The sequence below is a fragment of the Strix aluco genome, chromosome 3 (genome assembly GCF_031877795.1).
Source record: "Strix aluco isolate bStrAlu1 chromosome 3, bStrAlu1.hap1, whole genome shotgun sequence".
Taxonomy (NCBI): Eukaryota; Metazoa; Chordata; class Aves; order Strigiformes; family Strigidae; genus Strix; species Strix aluco.
In genome coordinates, this window is record NC_133933.1 from 14,979,184 (window position 1) to 14,995,558 (window position 16,375).

Here is a 16,375-nt window from a genome sequence, read left to right on the forward strand (position 1 = left end):
GTGATGTCATTTACCATTGGATAAATCTTTTTAGCAAAGAATGTGATCCTGCAAAATAAGCTAGGAAATGGGCAAGCACACTAAGGTTCGTTAGCCCCAACTTCAGTTTATTTCTCTTTCTGCTGAGAAAATATCTGAAAAGCCAGACAGGAAGCCTGCTTTATTATCTGTTTTTAACCACATCCCATCTGGTCAGCCAAGCTCCTCTGGTACCTTCATTTCACCAGCTAGAACCCCCTTGTCTTTTTCAGATGAATGGCCCTTACCTGATCCCAAGGTCTTCAAGGAAGATCTGTCGTATTTCTTCACCCACTCTTCTCCATAATTCAGCAGCAAGCGTATAGCTGTAGGTGCTCCATAAAACTGATTAATTTTCAACCTTTGTACCACTTCCCAGTAACGACCTGCAAAATCACAAACAGGCTTTTTATCTGTCTAGCACCAACATACCACTGCAAATGCTCACCAGGAGGGTTAACAGCCAAAGCTAAAGCTGTGACTACTGTGAGTACAGAGCAAAACCAATGGCAACTTTTTTTTTTTCACCCTGGATGCACAGATGTTCCTGAATGTCACAGACACATGTTCCAAAGAAATGGAGCTTACCACCCCTGAGCCCGCAGGTCACACTGGACAGATTTCTAAGTCTCTTTTGTCACGCTGCCATATCTAGCCAAACCTTTGCCCACCACTTCCTCACCTGGGTCAGGGTATACTGGAGTGCTTTCAAACAGGACAGAGGTGGCTCCATTGCAGAGTGGTCCATACACAACATAGCTATGTCCCGTGATCCAGCCAATGTCAGCCACACAGCCAAAGACATCGCCTTGCTGGTAGTCAAATACATACTGCAAAGATAAATGTAAGGCCAGCTGACTTTCTGTTCACAAGTGCAAAGAACTTAAAGATAAGGTGCTGGGCTGGACATCCAAGTGGGAGCAAGAGACCGCACAGGGCAAGTGGAGCCAGGCATGTAGGACACAGCAGGCACAGAGGCCAGCCCAAGGTGAGGAAGCAAATCAGAGGGACCAGTATCAGGGTTTCCAGGCTCCTGACTGCTTTTGCAACCATACAGGGAGCATGGCTGGACCAGGAGCTGCTCAGATTGGAGCAACAAAGCTACAATCAAAGCCCAGAGCCCCGGATACCTAAGGTTGCCTACTCCAGACAGTCCACGTGGGAGAGCTGACCCTGAACTGCAGTGAAGCTGCAGGCCTCAGAGGCTCAGACCCCTCACCAATATCTCTAGGTTTCCGTGAGAAAGCTGGAGAAACTGGTAAGTGCTCATGAGACATTTTCTGAGAAATGTTCTTAGCTGCTCAGCTTCTCTGTCAGTGTACTGCTTTCCAGATGCTACCCTCTCCCTGCTCATAAAATTCAAGATAAAAATCCTGGAGAAGTCATTATCTTGTCTTGGTTATGGAAAATGCTTCTCACTGTAAATCTAACTCCTCTACTGCATGGTGAAGCAGTCCTGACTCATAAGGCAGTCAGCTTTATGTTTTAAGTGAAAGCAAGTGGATCAGAACCAAAAAAAAAACCCCATTAGCATGTAACAAGAATGTTACACGTGAGTGTGCAAAGACCACAGAGGCCACACAGGTCAGCTGATCCCTCTACCTAGGAGAGCCAGCTCTCACCTTACTTTTGCAAGTGCCTTTCCCTCTCAGGCTCTGAAGTACCTCTAAAGGGACTGCAGCTGCATACAGTGCCTCCCTGCATGTCTGCACCAGGGTGCAGGATCTACCTTATGGACTAAGAAAGAAAGAGATGCCTTGGAGGTGATGCTGTCACTTAGAAAAGCTGACGTAACAAATACCTTCATGCAGAGAAATCTGACACTTGCACATTCAAATCTTCTAAAAATTCAACTATGTCAGCCTAAAGAAAGAAAACCTCTTCCTGAATTGTGTGTGATTACAGTGTGATACAACTAAAGCCAAAGAGAGATCTTTCACCACAGTCCTCTCCACATTTCACTGTTACCTTTTCATATGCAGAGCTCAGACGTGAAGCTTCAAGCAGCAGTGCCTTGACTTGGTTTTTTTTTTTCCATGAGAAAGAGGGTTAAAATATTTAGCCTAGATCACATAAAGAGCAGCGCAAAAGTGCTACCACAGATCATGAAAGTAATTTTTGATCTTCAGACAAGTGCTATGCAAAGAGGTTGTTTTAAGAGTCCAGACCCTCTCTGGAAAAAAGGCCAGCATCCCACTACAAAATACTACAGTAATATCCACATTACCAATGTCAGTAAGATATTTACTAGAATCAACTCAGCTGCATCACTTTCATGTCCACAAATTCTGGCCTGCAACACTAGCACATTTTAAATGCAAAAGCAGCAGCACTGCAGTTTCCTTCCTCTCATAACTCTAGGCTCTGGTTTGCATAATATTACATTCTGCAGGAACAAATCCTGAAGATTAATTACACGTTCTCATTTCTCAATTTGTTCACACCCAGTAAGCCAGTTGGGCAGCAAACACAGAATATAGCATCCCTCACCAGTTCAAGTCCCTCTCATTAGTACTGTTGGAAGGTAAATGAACCCTTTCCAGAGGATGCACCTGAAGTTACCTTGTGCGTGAGAGCAGCATACAGCAGGTATCCAGCCTGGGTGTGAACGATTCCTTTGGGTTTCCCAGTGCTGCCCGAGGTATACAGCATGAAAAGCATGTCTTCGCTGTCCATGATCTCTGGAGGGCATACAGAAGCTGCCTTGGCCATCTCCTAAGGAAAAAAAGGTGGTAATAACAGAAAGACTTTAGCTATATGGAGCCAACCAATATTCCATTTGTAAGCATGTCAGCAGTGTCCAGAGACACTATTGCTCTTGCCCCCTCACAAACGTCCATGGATAGGTTGTATGTGCTCACCTAGTGGAAAATGTTCCTGGGGATGCATAGCACCTGGGCTTTCCACTAATACCTCTGCTAGGCGCATAAGTCAAGGGGAATTGGCCAGAGAAAATAACATTTCAGGAAAAAAATGGTAGGTCATAGCTTACCTTTCAAGCCTTTGCAAGCTGCCAGTAGAAAACCGAAGTGTGACTGCAAACATGAACCACACTTGATAGCAGCAGCAAGGCTGACTGGATACTGTTTAGGACTTTCCTTTTCCCTTTAAAACTTTAACTACAGTTAAATTGTGCATTCATCTCCCTTCTCTGGCCCCAGTAGTGGATGACTGTCCTGTCCATTTAATCCCAAATTCTAATTGCTTCTACCTATGAGAAGGAGAGTGCTTTACTCTCCTGCCTCTATCACTCTCCTCGTACTCCACTGTTTGGCCAGGTGGGTGAGATCTGCTCCTCATCCCTACAGTCAGAACCACAGGAGGAAAGGATGCAATGTCCTACTAGGCCAGAGCAAACTTTTGCTCCAGCTTGTGTGCCCAGTCCAGGAGAGGAAGGGGAAATAATGTGCTTTGAAAGAGATGCTTGTGGTCACTGAACCTTGCAGCAGCAGAAGGCTTGTCTGCCCAGACTGTAGATTTTTCAGGACAAGGTTGAACATTTTTCTTATCCATGTACAAACTTGCAATAATCACTGTCTGTTCCAGATGCGCAACATATGGCTGTAAAAAAAAGCACAGCTGGCTTGCTTCTCTCAAGCTCTGTACTATCCTAGATGAATAATGATTCCTGCAAGGGTTATTAGGCGGCTCTTTGGAATTTCTAGGTACTGCCTTTTTAAAAGTATACACTGTAAACACGCTGTATTTACAAGTGAACACTACCAATGGCAGGTCCAGTTGTTTAAAAGTGTCTGACAAACAAGCTTAATAAAATATGAAGAGTTGATAGAGTCAGGTATAATTCTTATCCTCTGAGTTACAGCACTCCTGCTCATCTTGGGTACTTATTGTAACATTTCAGCACTGTCAATTCAGGCTGACTTGACAGTCTTAGAAACTGAGATGGAGTTCTCATATGCTCAATTATAACATGAACTTAAATTTTGCAACAATCCATTGCACGAGAGCTAGAAAGCACAACTGCCATAAAGATCAGTAATGACAGAGTTAACAGCACTAATGGTTTAATTCTTGTTATGTTTCAGACCCTACAACTGACAATGGGCTGACCTCAGCTCTTGGATCACCAAAGTGCCTCAGGCTGTTTGCAGACTAAGGAAAATCATCAGAATGTGCTTTGTGGAGTAAGAAGGAGTAACACAGTTTCGAACTAAAACCTGCCTTCTCTGTTTAATCTACCCTAGTAGTTGCTCCTATCTCATGTGACCAGCACAGGGACTCCTGAGTGACTATCTTGGCTGCAGTCAGGTGATTTCCAGGCATTATTACGATGAACAGTTTCTGTTGGCTGCTGCCAGCAAACTGATAAAACTACTTCTGCATCAGGCTGCAGTCCCCTGTATACCAGCTAAACACATTAAAACAACTGCTGTTTTCTTCCCCAGGAAGCACAGATTCTACATATTCCCAAGTCATCGCTGTCCTCCCATCATGGGGTAACCACAATACTGTCCCCTCCAGGAACTTGATTATTTCTGCATTGCCTTTCAACAATGTCCAGTTTGAGAGTGCATATGACAAACCATAACACAGTGTCTGAACGCAGTAAAACAACAACAGCAATTGTATCAGTGCACTCCAGGTCTCAGGAAACATTCCTTAAAGCTCAGCACTGTTTGCAAGACTACTAAAATGGCAGCATACTGCTTGCCCATGCTGAGATGAATCAGATATATATTGAACTGCTTCAACTCCCAATCCTAGCAGACTGTAAATGCAATCCATTTGAGGATGAAGATCAAGGCCGTAAGGGGCATCTCCTTTTCATCTGCAGAACTCAGGTCCAAAAGGTACAGATGGAGAGAAAGATCATCTAGCCAACTCTCAGACTTAAAAGGAGTTATCCAGAGTGCCAGTGGGCATCTGCAGAGCTAGGTGACTGCAGGGACATACAGATGCTCTCACTGCAACGCAGCTGTATCCAGTAGTCCACCAGAGTACTGGGGCAGCACAGGAAGAGCAGTACACACTGAAAACCTGTTCCAGCGGCAGCATAAAGGCCAGTCATCACTGGCAGGTCTGCTGCTACACTAGAGTGCCAAGCTGCAGTGCAGCACCTGCTTCACAGGCTTTTAGCTCAGCACACATATGCAAGAAAAATATGGAGACTTCCTGGTCTTCCCTGGCTCCTGATGCCCAGTGTAGTCTACAGTAGCAGATCAAAGACCAAAGCCAAATACCAGAGTGCATCATCTACACATTCAGTGAGACTCTCACACGTGTTCTGAACAAAGGTGTCTCTGTTAGCTGGTCCCTACATTTATTACTGCACCATATTTCTCTCCCCCAGCACAGTAAACATCACATACTTCAAGAAACATCAGGGAAAACAGGCAAGGTTTACCAACACCAACATACCTTCTCAAGGGGAATATCATGGTCACGCATCTGGACTTTGTTATCTGTCCTCTGAGCCACAAAGACATGTTTGATGCTTGGACAGTTTTTCACAGCTTCATCCACAGTTGTCTTCAGCTCTGTGATTCGGCCTCCCCTGACTCCCTGGTTGTAGGTGATAACTGCTTTGCATCCAGCTAAAAAGAGAACGAATTAGCAGACATACCAACCTGTCTTCCAGGCTAGTATATGCACACTACTCTCATTACTTTTGGGGATGATGTATAGGACATGTGTGACAAATACTCAGAACTTCTATCAATCAAAAACTGTCAGTGTTACTGACAAAAAACACTTTAAAACCTGATACCCACAGAGCTTAGTGGTAGCTAGAACCTCCATAGGTTATCTAGTCCATCTCCACCACCCCAAGGCAGGGTCCACTCCAGCTAAACCATTTCTGTCAGCTGTCAGTCCAATCTTCCTAAAACACCCCAATGGCAGCTATTCTACCCTCTCCCTACCAGTCCACCCCAGTGCCTATCATGAACGTGAGAAAGTCTTGCCCAATATCTAGCCTAAGTATCACTCACTGCAATTTAAATGTCTCCATTACTGCCTATCAAAGCTGACATGAATAACAGTTTCTTCCCAGTTACCTGTGTTATAGTGAATATTGCTGCTTTAGTCTAACAGCTCAGGCACTGAAACCAGTGCAAGACTTCCTACAACCTTAGTGAATAAGCACCTTTGCCCCTTTCTCATCCTCTCTCCGGGGTGACACGTACCTTGAGGGAAGACTTACCCATACCTTGAGAGAAAATCTCTTGGAAGCCACAGCACACAGCAGCACTCTGGCAGAGCACTTCAAGTTGTATCACACTACATTATTACAGAGATGTGGCTGCAGAGAAATGGCTCTTTAGCCCATCACCTCCACACAAATGGCCAAAAGTGAGTGATAACTAAAACATGTACCTGCTCTCTATAGATTAACTCCACTAAAACAGAAAAAAAAGCATGAAAATTGCTGTAAGACTTATTCCCTCACACTAGTCATAAAGGAACTGATGTGACTGCTAGGACATGAGCCACTTGCTATCTTGTTCTTCTGCTGGTATTTTTAGCATTACTTTTTACCTAATCACACTACAAGTGCTTTGGGCTACAAACAGCTCTGTTGAAACAACAGCTAACAGACTGAGGGCAGGCTGCCAACACTTCCAGTGCTATACATAAATCACAGTATCACAATCAAGACTGCAGAATTAGCACTGTGCAGGAGTATCAAAGGAACACTGCAATTATACTGTGCAAGAACAAATCGGGCCCCATTCCTAAACTCTGGGTTTCCCTCCAGCTTCACTGCTGCCTGGCAGCAACCCAGCACAGACTGAATGTTAAGCAATTTATAAAGTATTTTAAGGTCAGAGGATACTGCATCTACCACTAAGGAAAAGGCTCTTCACAGTACTTTCAAAAGGAGTGTGAACTGTCCTGCCAGCTGAGAATGAACGTTTTCTCTTTCTGCCAAGAAAACACAGAACTGGGATATGTCTTGGAGCGCTGTCCTGAGCGGTTTGTTCCCTGGTCTGCATCTACTTACAGTCCATGATCCTCCCAGCTAAGGACTCCGCGCTGAATCCAGCGAAGACCACAGTGTGAACAGCACCAATCCTGGCACAAGCCAGCATGGCTGCCACAGACAAGGGAGACACAGACATATAGATGGCCACTCTGTCCCCCTTCTGTATCCCATATTTCTTCAGGGTGTTGGCAAGACGGCAAGTCATATCCAGAAGTTCCCTGTGGCAGAGAAGCAACGTTGTCATGGGACCACGCAACCTGTTTTACATCGGGGAGCAAAAAAAGGATGAACTTGAACCAAGTGAGGTATCGCAATCACCTCTGTACCCTGTCATCTCAGCAGTATAGAACATGCCAGCTTTTGCATCTTAAAGAAGGGTAGCCTGGGGTGTGGTGAGAGCCAGGCTGCTCTTGCCATTGGGGAGAGAAAAGGGGGGCAGAGAGACACACTTGCTGCAGAAGGACAAGCGAGCAAGAGCTGCAGGTGCTGCCCAGAGCTGCTGGATTCTGGTGCGGATAGAGGAACCAGCAAGCCAGTGGCTGTCCTGCTGCCTCCAGAAGTCGGTGTCCATTTTAGCCATCCTTGATGGCTTTCTTTTACCTGTGAGGCTCAGTCAGAAGCTGCTGGGAACACATGTGCAATAAACACAAGATAAAATGGCAGTGTTGTCCAAAGACTCCCAACACTGGGAGGGAACTTCTGGAAGCACTTCACAACTAGTAGCTTCTCTTTAAATTGCAAGGATAAACAATGCATTTGCATGCATAAGAAAGAAAAGGAGAAGTCCTGAGACACTTGTGTGAGTGGCAGATTTTACATGACTCTCATCAAAGCTGGATCACCCACAGCCCAAATTCCTGTTGTCACTTCACCCTGCCATGCCGCAGAGCTCAACAGCCTCACAGAACAGAGACACTGCTCCGAGTAAAACCTCAGCCACTCTTGCATAGAAAAACTCGGGAACACCGAGAACAGGCACAAAGGCTCTTTTCACAGGGCTCGCTGCTGCGACATGCTGGTTTAATAGCAGAAACGTTTCTCAAAGGAACAGAAAAACAGTTTGTGGGCAAGGACCTGGATGTACACTTATTCTGATGCCTGCATGGGAGACAACATGGTTGCAGGCATGCCTGGGACCAAGATGCTGTCATGCACTGAATAGCTCTGCCTGCCTGCAGTGGAATACAGAAAACTGTGCCAGGTGAGGAGTGGTCTTACACCAAGGAATGAGGTGACCCTCACGAGGGGCAGTAAAGCACCCCTTACTGGTGTCTGTCATTAGCTCAGAAGAGAAGACTCACAGAGTCCACCAGAAATTAAACTTGTCCTCTGGGTTCAGGAACTTGCTATTGAGGCCCAGAGGAGAGGTTTCTTCTGCTCCTAGCACACTCATCTTCAACCTGTCACCTGTGAATCCTTGGGGGTCTGTCAGCTATGCCACCAGGGACTCCAGAAACTGTTAACATGCAAATGAAATTTGGGGGTCTGCATTCCATAGTAAGCTGTAACACATGAATCTACCAATGTAGCCTTATCTCCCAGAACTGGCCATAGCTGTGAAAAAACAAACAAACAAAACCAGTTTTCAGCTGGTGGCTAAGCTGCAAATAAAATGAAACACTGTTTCTGGTCCATCAAAAATTGTTTCTTTTTTTAAACCAATGCAAGTTGGAAATAGGCAAAGCCCAAGTGCTCCATTTTGGAAATGTCATAACAAAACCATAGGCTGAGAATAACTTGGCATCTTACTTCTTTAGGATAAAACTCCATCTGCACTGTGAGGGCAGTGAAGCAACACAGCTGTAGAGAAAGTATGAAGACATACAGGGATGGCTGACGGGATACCACTTCCCTGACACCTTTTGGAAGATAAGGAAAGTGAGCCTTGAATCCCAGCCACAGCACTTTTTGTTATTTATTTTAAGACTATTCCTGTAGCACAAAGTAAATAGACCACTCCCGAAGCACAGGAACTCAGAAAGGTGGCCAGGCATGCTCAGTGCCTGCTCTTTCATAGTTGGCAGGGGCTGCCACCACAGAGAGACCGCAACCCTGCAGAAAGCAAATACAGAGTGGCTTTACTTCAGACTGAATTTCCTCCTAATCCCTTACAGCTAGAGATCAGCCTAAACTCTAAAGCACAACATTCAATACCTCTTCCAAAGTGCTTCATGACCATGCACGTTCCTGCTATCTACATAAGTGCACAGTCTGTTAGATGTATTATTTTGCTTACTTTTACTAAGTTAATGAACTGAGCGACACCACGCATTACTGAATTCCCACCCAATATTTCTTTTTGTGCCTTGTCCTGAAATGCCACATTCTCTGGCCTAGAATTCATCTGACACCGAGAGAAAAATCTCAACGTGGATTAATATTAAAGAGCCAAAACAAAACTAAGCTGCTCAACTGCAGAGCACAGGAAATGAAACAAGGCCCAGAGAGGCAGCTGTGAGAAAGCAAAACAAATCCACTTATCTGCAATGGAAAACACCCAAGTGCTTTCAGAGCTTTCTCCTGAACAGAAATGTCAGAAGAGCTCTGGCTAGGCCACCCCTTCTAAGCAACTCCATGGTTTGCTTGCTTATTCAGGACTCAATGACTGTGATGGCAGAAGCTCTCATTGTTTTTTTATGATTAACCCCAATTTAACATTTGCTTAATAAGAGTGTGTGAGCAAGCTGATAGACAATAAAGACCAAGTCTTCAGCCCAGATCTATTTGCTTTGCCTTTTCCTTTGTGCCCTGAAAGAAGGCAGAGATAGGAAGGCCTTGGAGGTCCCCTGGCTGTGCAGCACATGGGGGAACAGACACAAAGACAAAGAGAAGATGAAGCCAAGAGCTCCAACAAAGAAATCCACAAATCCCTGAGCATCAGGTGTGTCTTCTGGCTCCTGTAGCTGCAACTCAGGCTTCCCCTCCAGTTCAAGAACGGGAGTTGGCAGAAATGCTGTGTCAGGAATCCTTCCTTTGGCTTCCTCACCCTTTCACACATGTTTTGCTATCTAACAGGTAGGCAATTAGTACATGCCAGCAGGTTACACATTTCCAGTACTTAACCTAAACACGTCTCAGGGTGGAACGAGCACCCTGCAGGGTCGCTGCTCCGCTGAACCGGGTGGGACAGACCTAACCGAACTGAATAGAGGGAAACCATGGCCATCACTCTCTCCACCTACTACTGCTGTCAAGCTTGGCATTGCAGTCCCTCCATCACACAAGGTTAGAAGAGCCAAAAGCAATTCTGGCCTCAAGCCCAGCACTGCTCCACCCTTGTTGCCACATTGCCCTATGTTGACAGTGAAGGACAGAAGGTGGCCAGAGGCTCAGAGCAGATGTGCACTGCTTCTGCAAACCACAAGAACAGGAAGAAAGGCAAAATCCCAAGGGATGCTCGCAGCGCTGCCGCCTGCCAGCACTCCAGAGGATTTCAGTGCAGTCACCCAAGCAGACGGTGCAGAGCAGGGCACTATGCTCAGCAGAGGCAGGCAGGACAACCAACGGAGATGGATGAAGCCACAAAGCACACAGACAGGCCCAGGGTGCCCGGCTCCCTGTGCGCAAGCTGGACAGACAACAGGAGGATTTCAGCAGAGCCACTGCAGAAGGAAATGTGCCGCAACGGAAGGAAGCACCCAGCCCCTCTGGACAGAGACAGCTGAGAAACTGCAAAGTCAGTTCATGGCGCAACAGTCTGCAGATCCTCTGCAAAAGCAGATCATAAGAGCTGAGAGCAAATAAGAGAGCAAACCAGGCAGCAGAACGCCACTCCAGTGATTAAAGTATCAGGGTGGAGCTGAAAAACAGGGAAGCAGAAACCAGTTGGACCCAGGAGGCGAGACTGTTTGCACAGGAGGAAGAGCAGTATATAGAGTACGTGCTTTTAAAACAAAGCAAGCCAGGGAGATGGTAGGCACATTAATGAACATAGGGAAGGTGAAAAATTATGACATATGAAGGAGATTCTGGACTTGATTTTGGAAAATGTTATCTTTCAACTGAAAATGCAGACAAGCCCAACCCATTCCTTTTACTGCAGGTGTGAGGGTAGATAGCTGCTGAACATGGATTTCACATGAATTTACCCATCCCAACCCCGCCTCCAAAACCAGAGGGAAGCATTGTCTTACTCCAGTGGCATATCTGCTCACGCTGCAGGTGACACACTGAGAGGCACACCATGCACAAGAGCTCTGCGGAGAGCCAGCTCTCCCCCTGTGCCAGCAGGAAATGTGAGCAGGGACAGGCTGAGTTGCACATAAATCCCCCCCTCCATGTTCACAATGACCACCCCATTGCAGAGCTGCTCTTGGGTTTGCTTTCCTGACCCGCAACCCACTGATTTTCGTCAGCTTTGGAGCAAGCCCTTCACACAGCTGTTTCATGTCACAACCTGCTGGAAAACCACATGCTTTCATGGACAGAGCAGTCTGCTCCTGTTGTTTCCCTGCAGCCCTGTAACACAGTACTGCTGTGGCAAGCAGCATGCCACAGGCTTTGTACTGAGTTTGCAAGGTCTCAGGAACACAGCTTGTGATGCTCGCTCTGTCCGAGCTCTTCTTGGCCTACCTGCAGCCTCGTTTTCACTTGGTTTAGCTGTAACAGCAATTTTGCTAACTGACCAGGTAACCATGGCTAATTTTTTTTTTATGCTTCTTTATCTTTTTATGCTACCATCATGGGTTTACAGCCCTAACATAATGAAGTAGTATTAAGAAATTACAGGCCTGCTATGGTAAAAGGCCTTGAGAAGCGGAGGCACAGCACGTGGCATGAAGGCGAACCAACAAGAGATGGAGCACAGGCTGGCACTGGTGGCCCCACACTGCAAACAACCAGTAAAAGAAATGTGGACCTGATGCTGGACAAAAGTGGTGTCAGTCATAACTAACAGGACATCTTTCTTTCTTTTTCTGTAATAATTAGATCTTACCTAATAAGATTAGCTTGCTAAGGGTTCAGTTATACTAAGAATAAACTCTTGGCTGTCTCTATGTAAGGTGTGCTTCCTTTTTGCCCATAAACAGGACTTTTGAGTGTTAACACTGTTCTCTTCTAAAGGGTGTTCATCACCCTTTATGCAGGTATCTCCTCGGCTATCACAGCATCACTTCTAAGCACAGGACCTTCAAGGCTGCCCCTCCACCAGAGCCAGCAGATCACTGTTCAGGCCAGTACTCTGTTTAATCTAACAGATGCAGCACTTCTCTCCCTATCTTTACATTTCTGTTCAGAAACTACCAGACCATATTTCTCCCAGATCATTCCCCAGATACAGTGGTGCCTCTGTTTCCAAAGCCTATCACTCAATGTCTGGAACAACGACTCCTGTAAAACCCATCACCAACACATGGAATTTCTCTCATGCATTTTAGGGATGCCTGGCAGAAACATTTTTCCAAGAAGACTGATGCTATCTTTCACCACAGCAAGACAGCCTGAAGCTTTCTAAACAAAGAAAGCCAGTTCTTTTTACATCAAAAAAAATAGCATTAAGATCTTCTTTGGGAAGCAGCCTTTAGCAACATGTTTCTAGACATTTTCCTAATATATTCAATGCTGTATATGGGCTTTGACAGTGCCTGTTTAGGAGGCTCAGCACAAGCCATGTTTTCTGCTGTCTCAGCACTACAGCTGGGTTGATTATTTCTGGCAGTGACCAGTTTATTTCCTGGAACCAGTTTGGATCAGGATGAAACTATTTGAAAATTCAGGTCAAATGCCCCAAACAGGTTAGTACAAAAAAAAAAAGAAAACCCAAACAAAAAAAACACCCCCAAAAAACCCAGATCTGCGCATCTCTCACCCCAACACCCTCGTATCTCACCTCCTAGCTGTTGCTCTACATGAATCACTGCGGAGCAGCAGAGTTCAAAGCCAGCCTCCATACCTTGCAATCCCAGCGCTGCAGGTGGGTACTGTTGTTTGAGAGTTGTTGTACTGAGTCCCCTGGGACACAGTAGGTCTTTACACCCATCTCTTCTTCCTGGGTCAACGTTCTGGCCACAAGGATAATGCACAAACCTATTCACACCCCACTGCAGCTTCTGTGGTAGTGCCTCAGTATAACCCTCCATTTCCCCTCACTTTTTGCTAAATAGAGAAAACATGTGTTTCCTTTTTTCACCAAAAGAAAACTCAACATTTTTTTCCACTTTAGTGAGAATAACTGAAAAATACGAAGCTCAACATGAGGATTTTTGGCTGTAGGTTCAATTGCTAAGGTGAGCACAATTGTCCAACCTTCCTGCAGACATCCTGAACTCAGGGCAAGGAAAACCCCCTGTGACCTTTTTCAGGTAAGAAAGTAAAAAGTCCCTGAGCTGCCTTGGATGGGGAAGGCCAAAAGCCTGGGTAAGATGTTCCCAGGAAACGAAAGAGGAGGGAGGCAGGGAGGAAAAGAGTTTGCTGTCAACGAGAAACACCTTCTGCATTGCACAGCCTGGTAAGTACCCACATGGCTTCCGGCTGCAGCTTTCACTGTGATCTCTAATACAAACTTCAACCATTTCAGCTTGGGCTGAGGAACCACCATCTGTTGGCTTGTTAAAGGCATAGATGTGATGCAGCTAATGAAGATGTCCAACCACTTCTCTCCCAGCTACCTAGGACCCTACGAAAAGCTACCCAAGGACCCTAACTTCTGACCCCTCAGCTTCTGCTTTCCTCTCCCTACTTTGTATTTTGCATTTTGAACATTCCGTCTGCCCTCAACATTTTCTGCACCAGAGTGAGCTCCCTCATAAATCAAAACCCTTCCATTGAGAAACAGCCTGCAACCCTTTGCAAAAACAGGTTAGCTAACGCATACTGCTGCCCACTTCTTCACACAGCTCCCTTTGGCAATATCCATAGGATTTCGCAGTACTAGGAAACACTGGCTCACAGATGGCTAAATTGTAGAGACTGTGGTAAACAAGGGAACACCAGAGAGAATAAATAACCCCCTGTAGGACCGGGGGAGGTCTGGCATAACTTTAGCTGCTGTCTTTAACATTCCCTGTTGCTGAGCTTACAGAGCCTGCAACTCAACAGCTCCAGCTACCAACTCCACCTGCTTATATAAGGCACTTGATAATATAGTGCCCTTTAAAACCCGGGCTCAGCAATGCATTGGGGAATTCCTCTGCAAGGTTTCAAAGTTCCTGGGCCCTGACAACATCTACAGAGCAGGACAAAACACTCCCAGCTGGATTGGACCCTTCTGCCAATAAATTCAGCTGGTTGATCACAGCAGCACACTCCTGTGGGTTAACTGCTACTTTGCCACTGCCCCACCAATGAGTTTATGGTGGTTTAGCCTCTGGAGAGCCAGACCTCTTGATCTGCCAGACCTCGCATGATCTGTCCACACTTTGCTGACTGCAGCTGCCAGATCCCAGGAGGGTTGCATGCCCTGTGCTCACAAAGCAGTAAAAAACCCAAGTCTCCTGCCTTCCCATTCAAAACTGGAGATAATTTGAAACTTAGCTGAATTTCTACTTGATAAAAATGAAAGCCAGAGTGGGGGAAAAGCACAAGAGAATACAGGGAACTTTTTTCCTGAAAGGCTGAGTTGCATCAGCTGGAGACAGGACAAAACTCAGCAGTGAAAAAGATCATCACAACTGAGCTCATAAGGTCAGCAACCATCATTCAAGCAAAACTTAAATGTCTCACCCATGGCTTTGTGTATCTTTGCCAATAAGGAGATCTTTGGATTCCTCTCCTAGCACATAGCAATTGAACTCAGCTGCATAAACACAACCCACCTTGCTGACAAGTGCGCATGGGGATGTTGGCTGACTTACAGCATGGCCCCACCAGCTCTTTGCCCCCTGCAAGCTAGGCAGTTAGTGGGGCAGCAGAGGCAAATGGAGGCTGTTATTTCTCCCAGGGATGAGCAAGCTGAGACAGCACTTTCCAATGTAGTTGTGTTTCTTGCCAATGCATGGCGGAAGCCCCACTGATAGAGGCTTTCCCCTTCCTCAGGGATGAGGAAGACTGTTCCAGCCCTCTTCCTGCACACCCACCTGCTTCCTTTGCCGGCTATGATAGGAATGTGGCCAGCGCTCAGCTGTTTTCTTGCCCCTAAAAAGCTCCCCAGAGGAGAAGGGAGAGCACCACACTAGCAACCACGTCTTTCCTTGTGCCACGCAGGGCTTACCTATAAGGAGAAGCAGCTCACAGCAGCAAGCTTTGCAAAATAGATAATGCAAAAAACTGGAGCCTTTTACTTCCCTGAATGTAAGCCCTGGACATGGCCTAGCTGAGATTCCAGGACCTTCCTCAAAGCTGGTCTGTAAGGAAGTGGCCAAATTAAAGTCTCTACCTTCCTAGCGCACAACTTTAAGGCTGCTGTCCCATTAACAGTGCATACAGATCCTAAGGAAAGGGGAACATCTCCTCTGCCACTGACACCAGATTTTGGCTCTTTCTGATACCCATCATCCCTCTCATTCCCTCTTTACATTGGGGCTGTCTTGCACTGAGGCCGACACGCAGAGACCACCTGCTACAGAAGGCTCTCGGAGGATTACTCAACCAGCATCACAGCTTCTGGGCCACCTCTTTTTTTCATACGCTTTCCCTCACAAAACTTCTACCTAAAACAAGGTGCTACTGCAAAAAGTTTTCAACTAAGCTCAGCTTCAAAGGGAGGCCAGTACCAACACACCTTGGAAAACCACGCTGCCCTATTTAAAACCTTTAAAAATGCATCCCAAAGATCACAGAAAAGGCAAAACTTTTGACTCCCTCCTTGTGTACACACCCATATAATATCACTGTTTTCAACAAAGCTTTTCCTGACAATGAGATAAGCAGAGAACTAAGTGACTTGTTTACCATGTTGTAGGACCAAAGTCTCTTGAGAAACTATGTCACTCGAATTCAGTCACATCTCACCAAGAGTATCACGCAGAAACAGGAACGCAGCTCTCAAATACAAGCAGAAGCTCGAAAGCCAACTTGTCTTTCACTTGCATGTTCTTCTTTCTGGTTGCTAGTTACCATGTCTTTGTAAGGCTGTACAAAGAGGGATTCAGTTTTCAGATGCGAGTTACCTGTCTTCAAGCCACAGCAGTCATAAATACACAGACTGAAGATATGCTTTCTTCCAAATACATTTTGGCATGGTCAAGAAAAAAACAGTTCTGTTGCTGTTCAGAAAGGCCTTCTCACATCTCCAGAGATCCTGAGAAGATGGTTTGACGGTCTGGAGCAGCTCAGCACATTTCAAGTAGCACAGTCTAAGGAGGAGGCTAGAGTTGCCTTGAATGAGGCTGTGCTATCTGTTGGACTGCTCACCTTTTCAGGTTAATCAGAGTACAATTCCCACCTCTGACCTACTCCCAGGTTTCATGCCTGGGGCATGAAGAGAGTGGTAAAAGTACATACACCACCCCAAACTTTGGGACAAACCTTTGA

At 45.9% G+C, this 16,375-nt stretch overlaps 1 protein-coding gene across 3 annotated transcripts in view; it reads right to left on the reverse strand.

Moving 5' to 3' along the window:
• The window catches only part of ACSS1 (acyl-CoA synthetase short chain family member 1), a 38,449-nt gene that overhangs the window by 16,375 nt on the left and 5,699 nt on the right, over positions 1–16,375 (reverse strand). For 2 of the 3 annotated variants that reach the window (XM_074817427.1, XM_074817425.1), the window contains exons 3-7: positions 6,983–7,221; positions 5,398–5,573; positions 2,581–2,733; positions 701–848; positions 267–404 (exon numbers count right to left, since the gene is read on the reverse strand). In XM_074817427.1, the coding sequence (XP_074673528.1) occupies positions 267–404; positions 701–848; positions 2,581–2,733; positions 5,398–5,573; positions 6,983–7,221 (854 nt within the window). The remainder of the gene's footprint in view (positions 1–266; positions 405–700; positions 849–2,580; positions 2,734–5,397; positions 5,574–6,982; positions 7,222–16,375) is intronic. The other variant, XM_074817426.1, reaches the window with a different exon arrangement.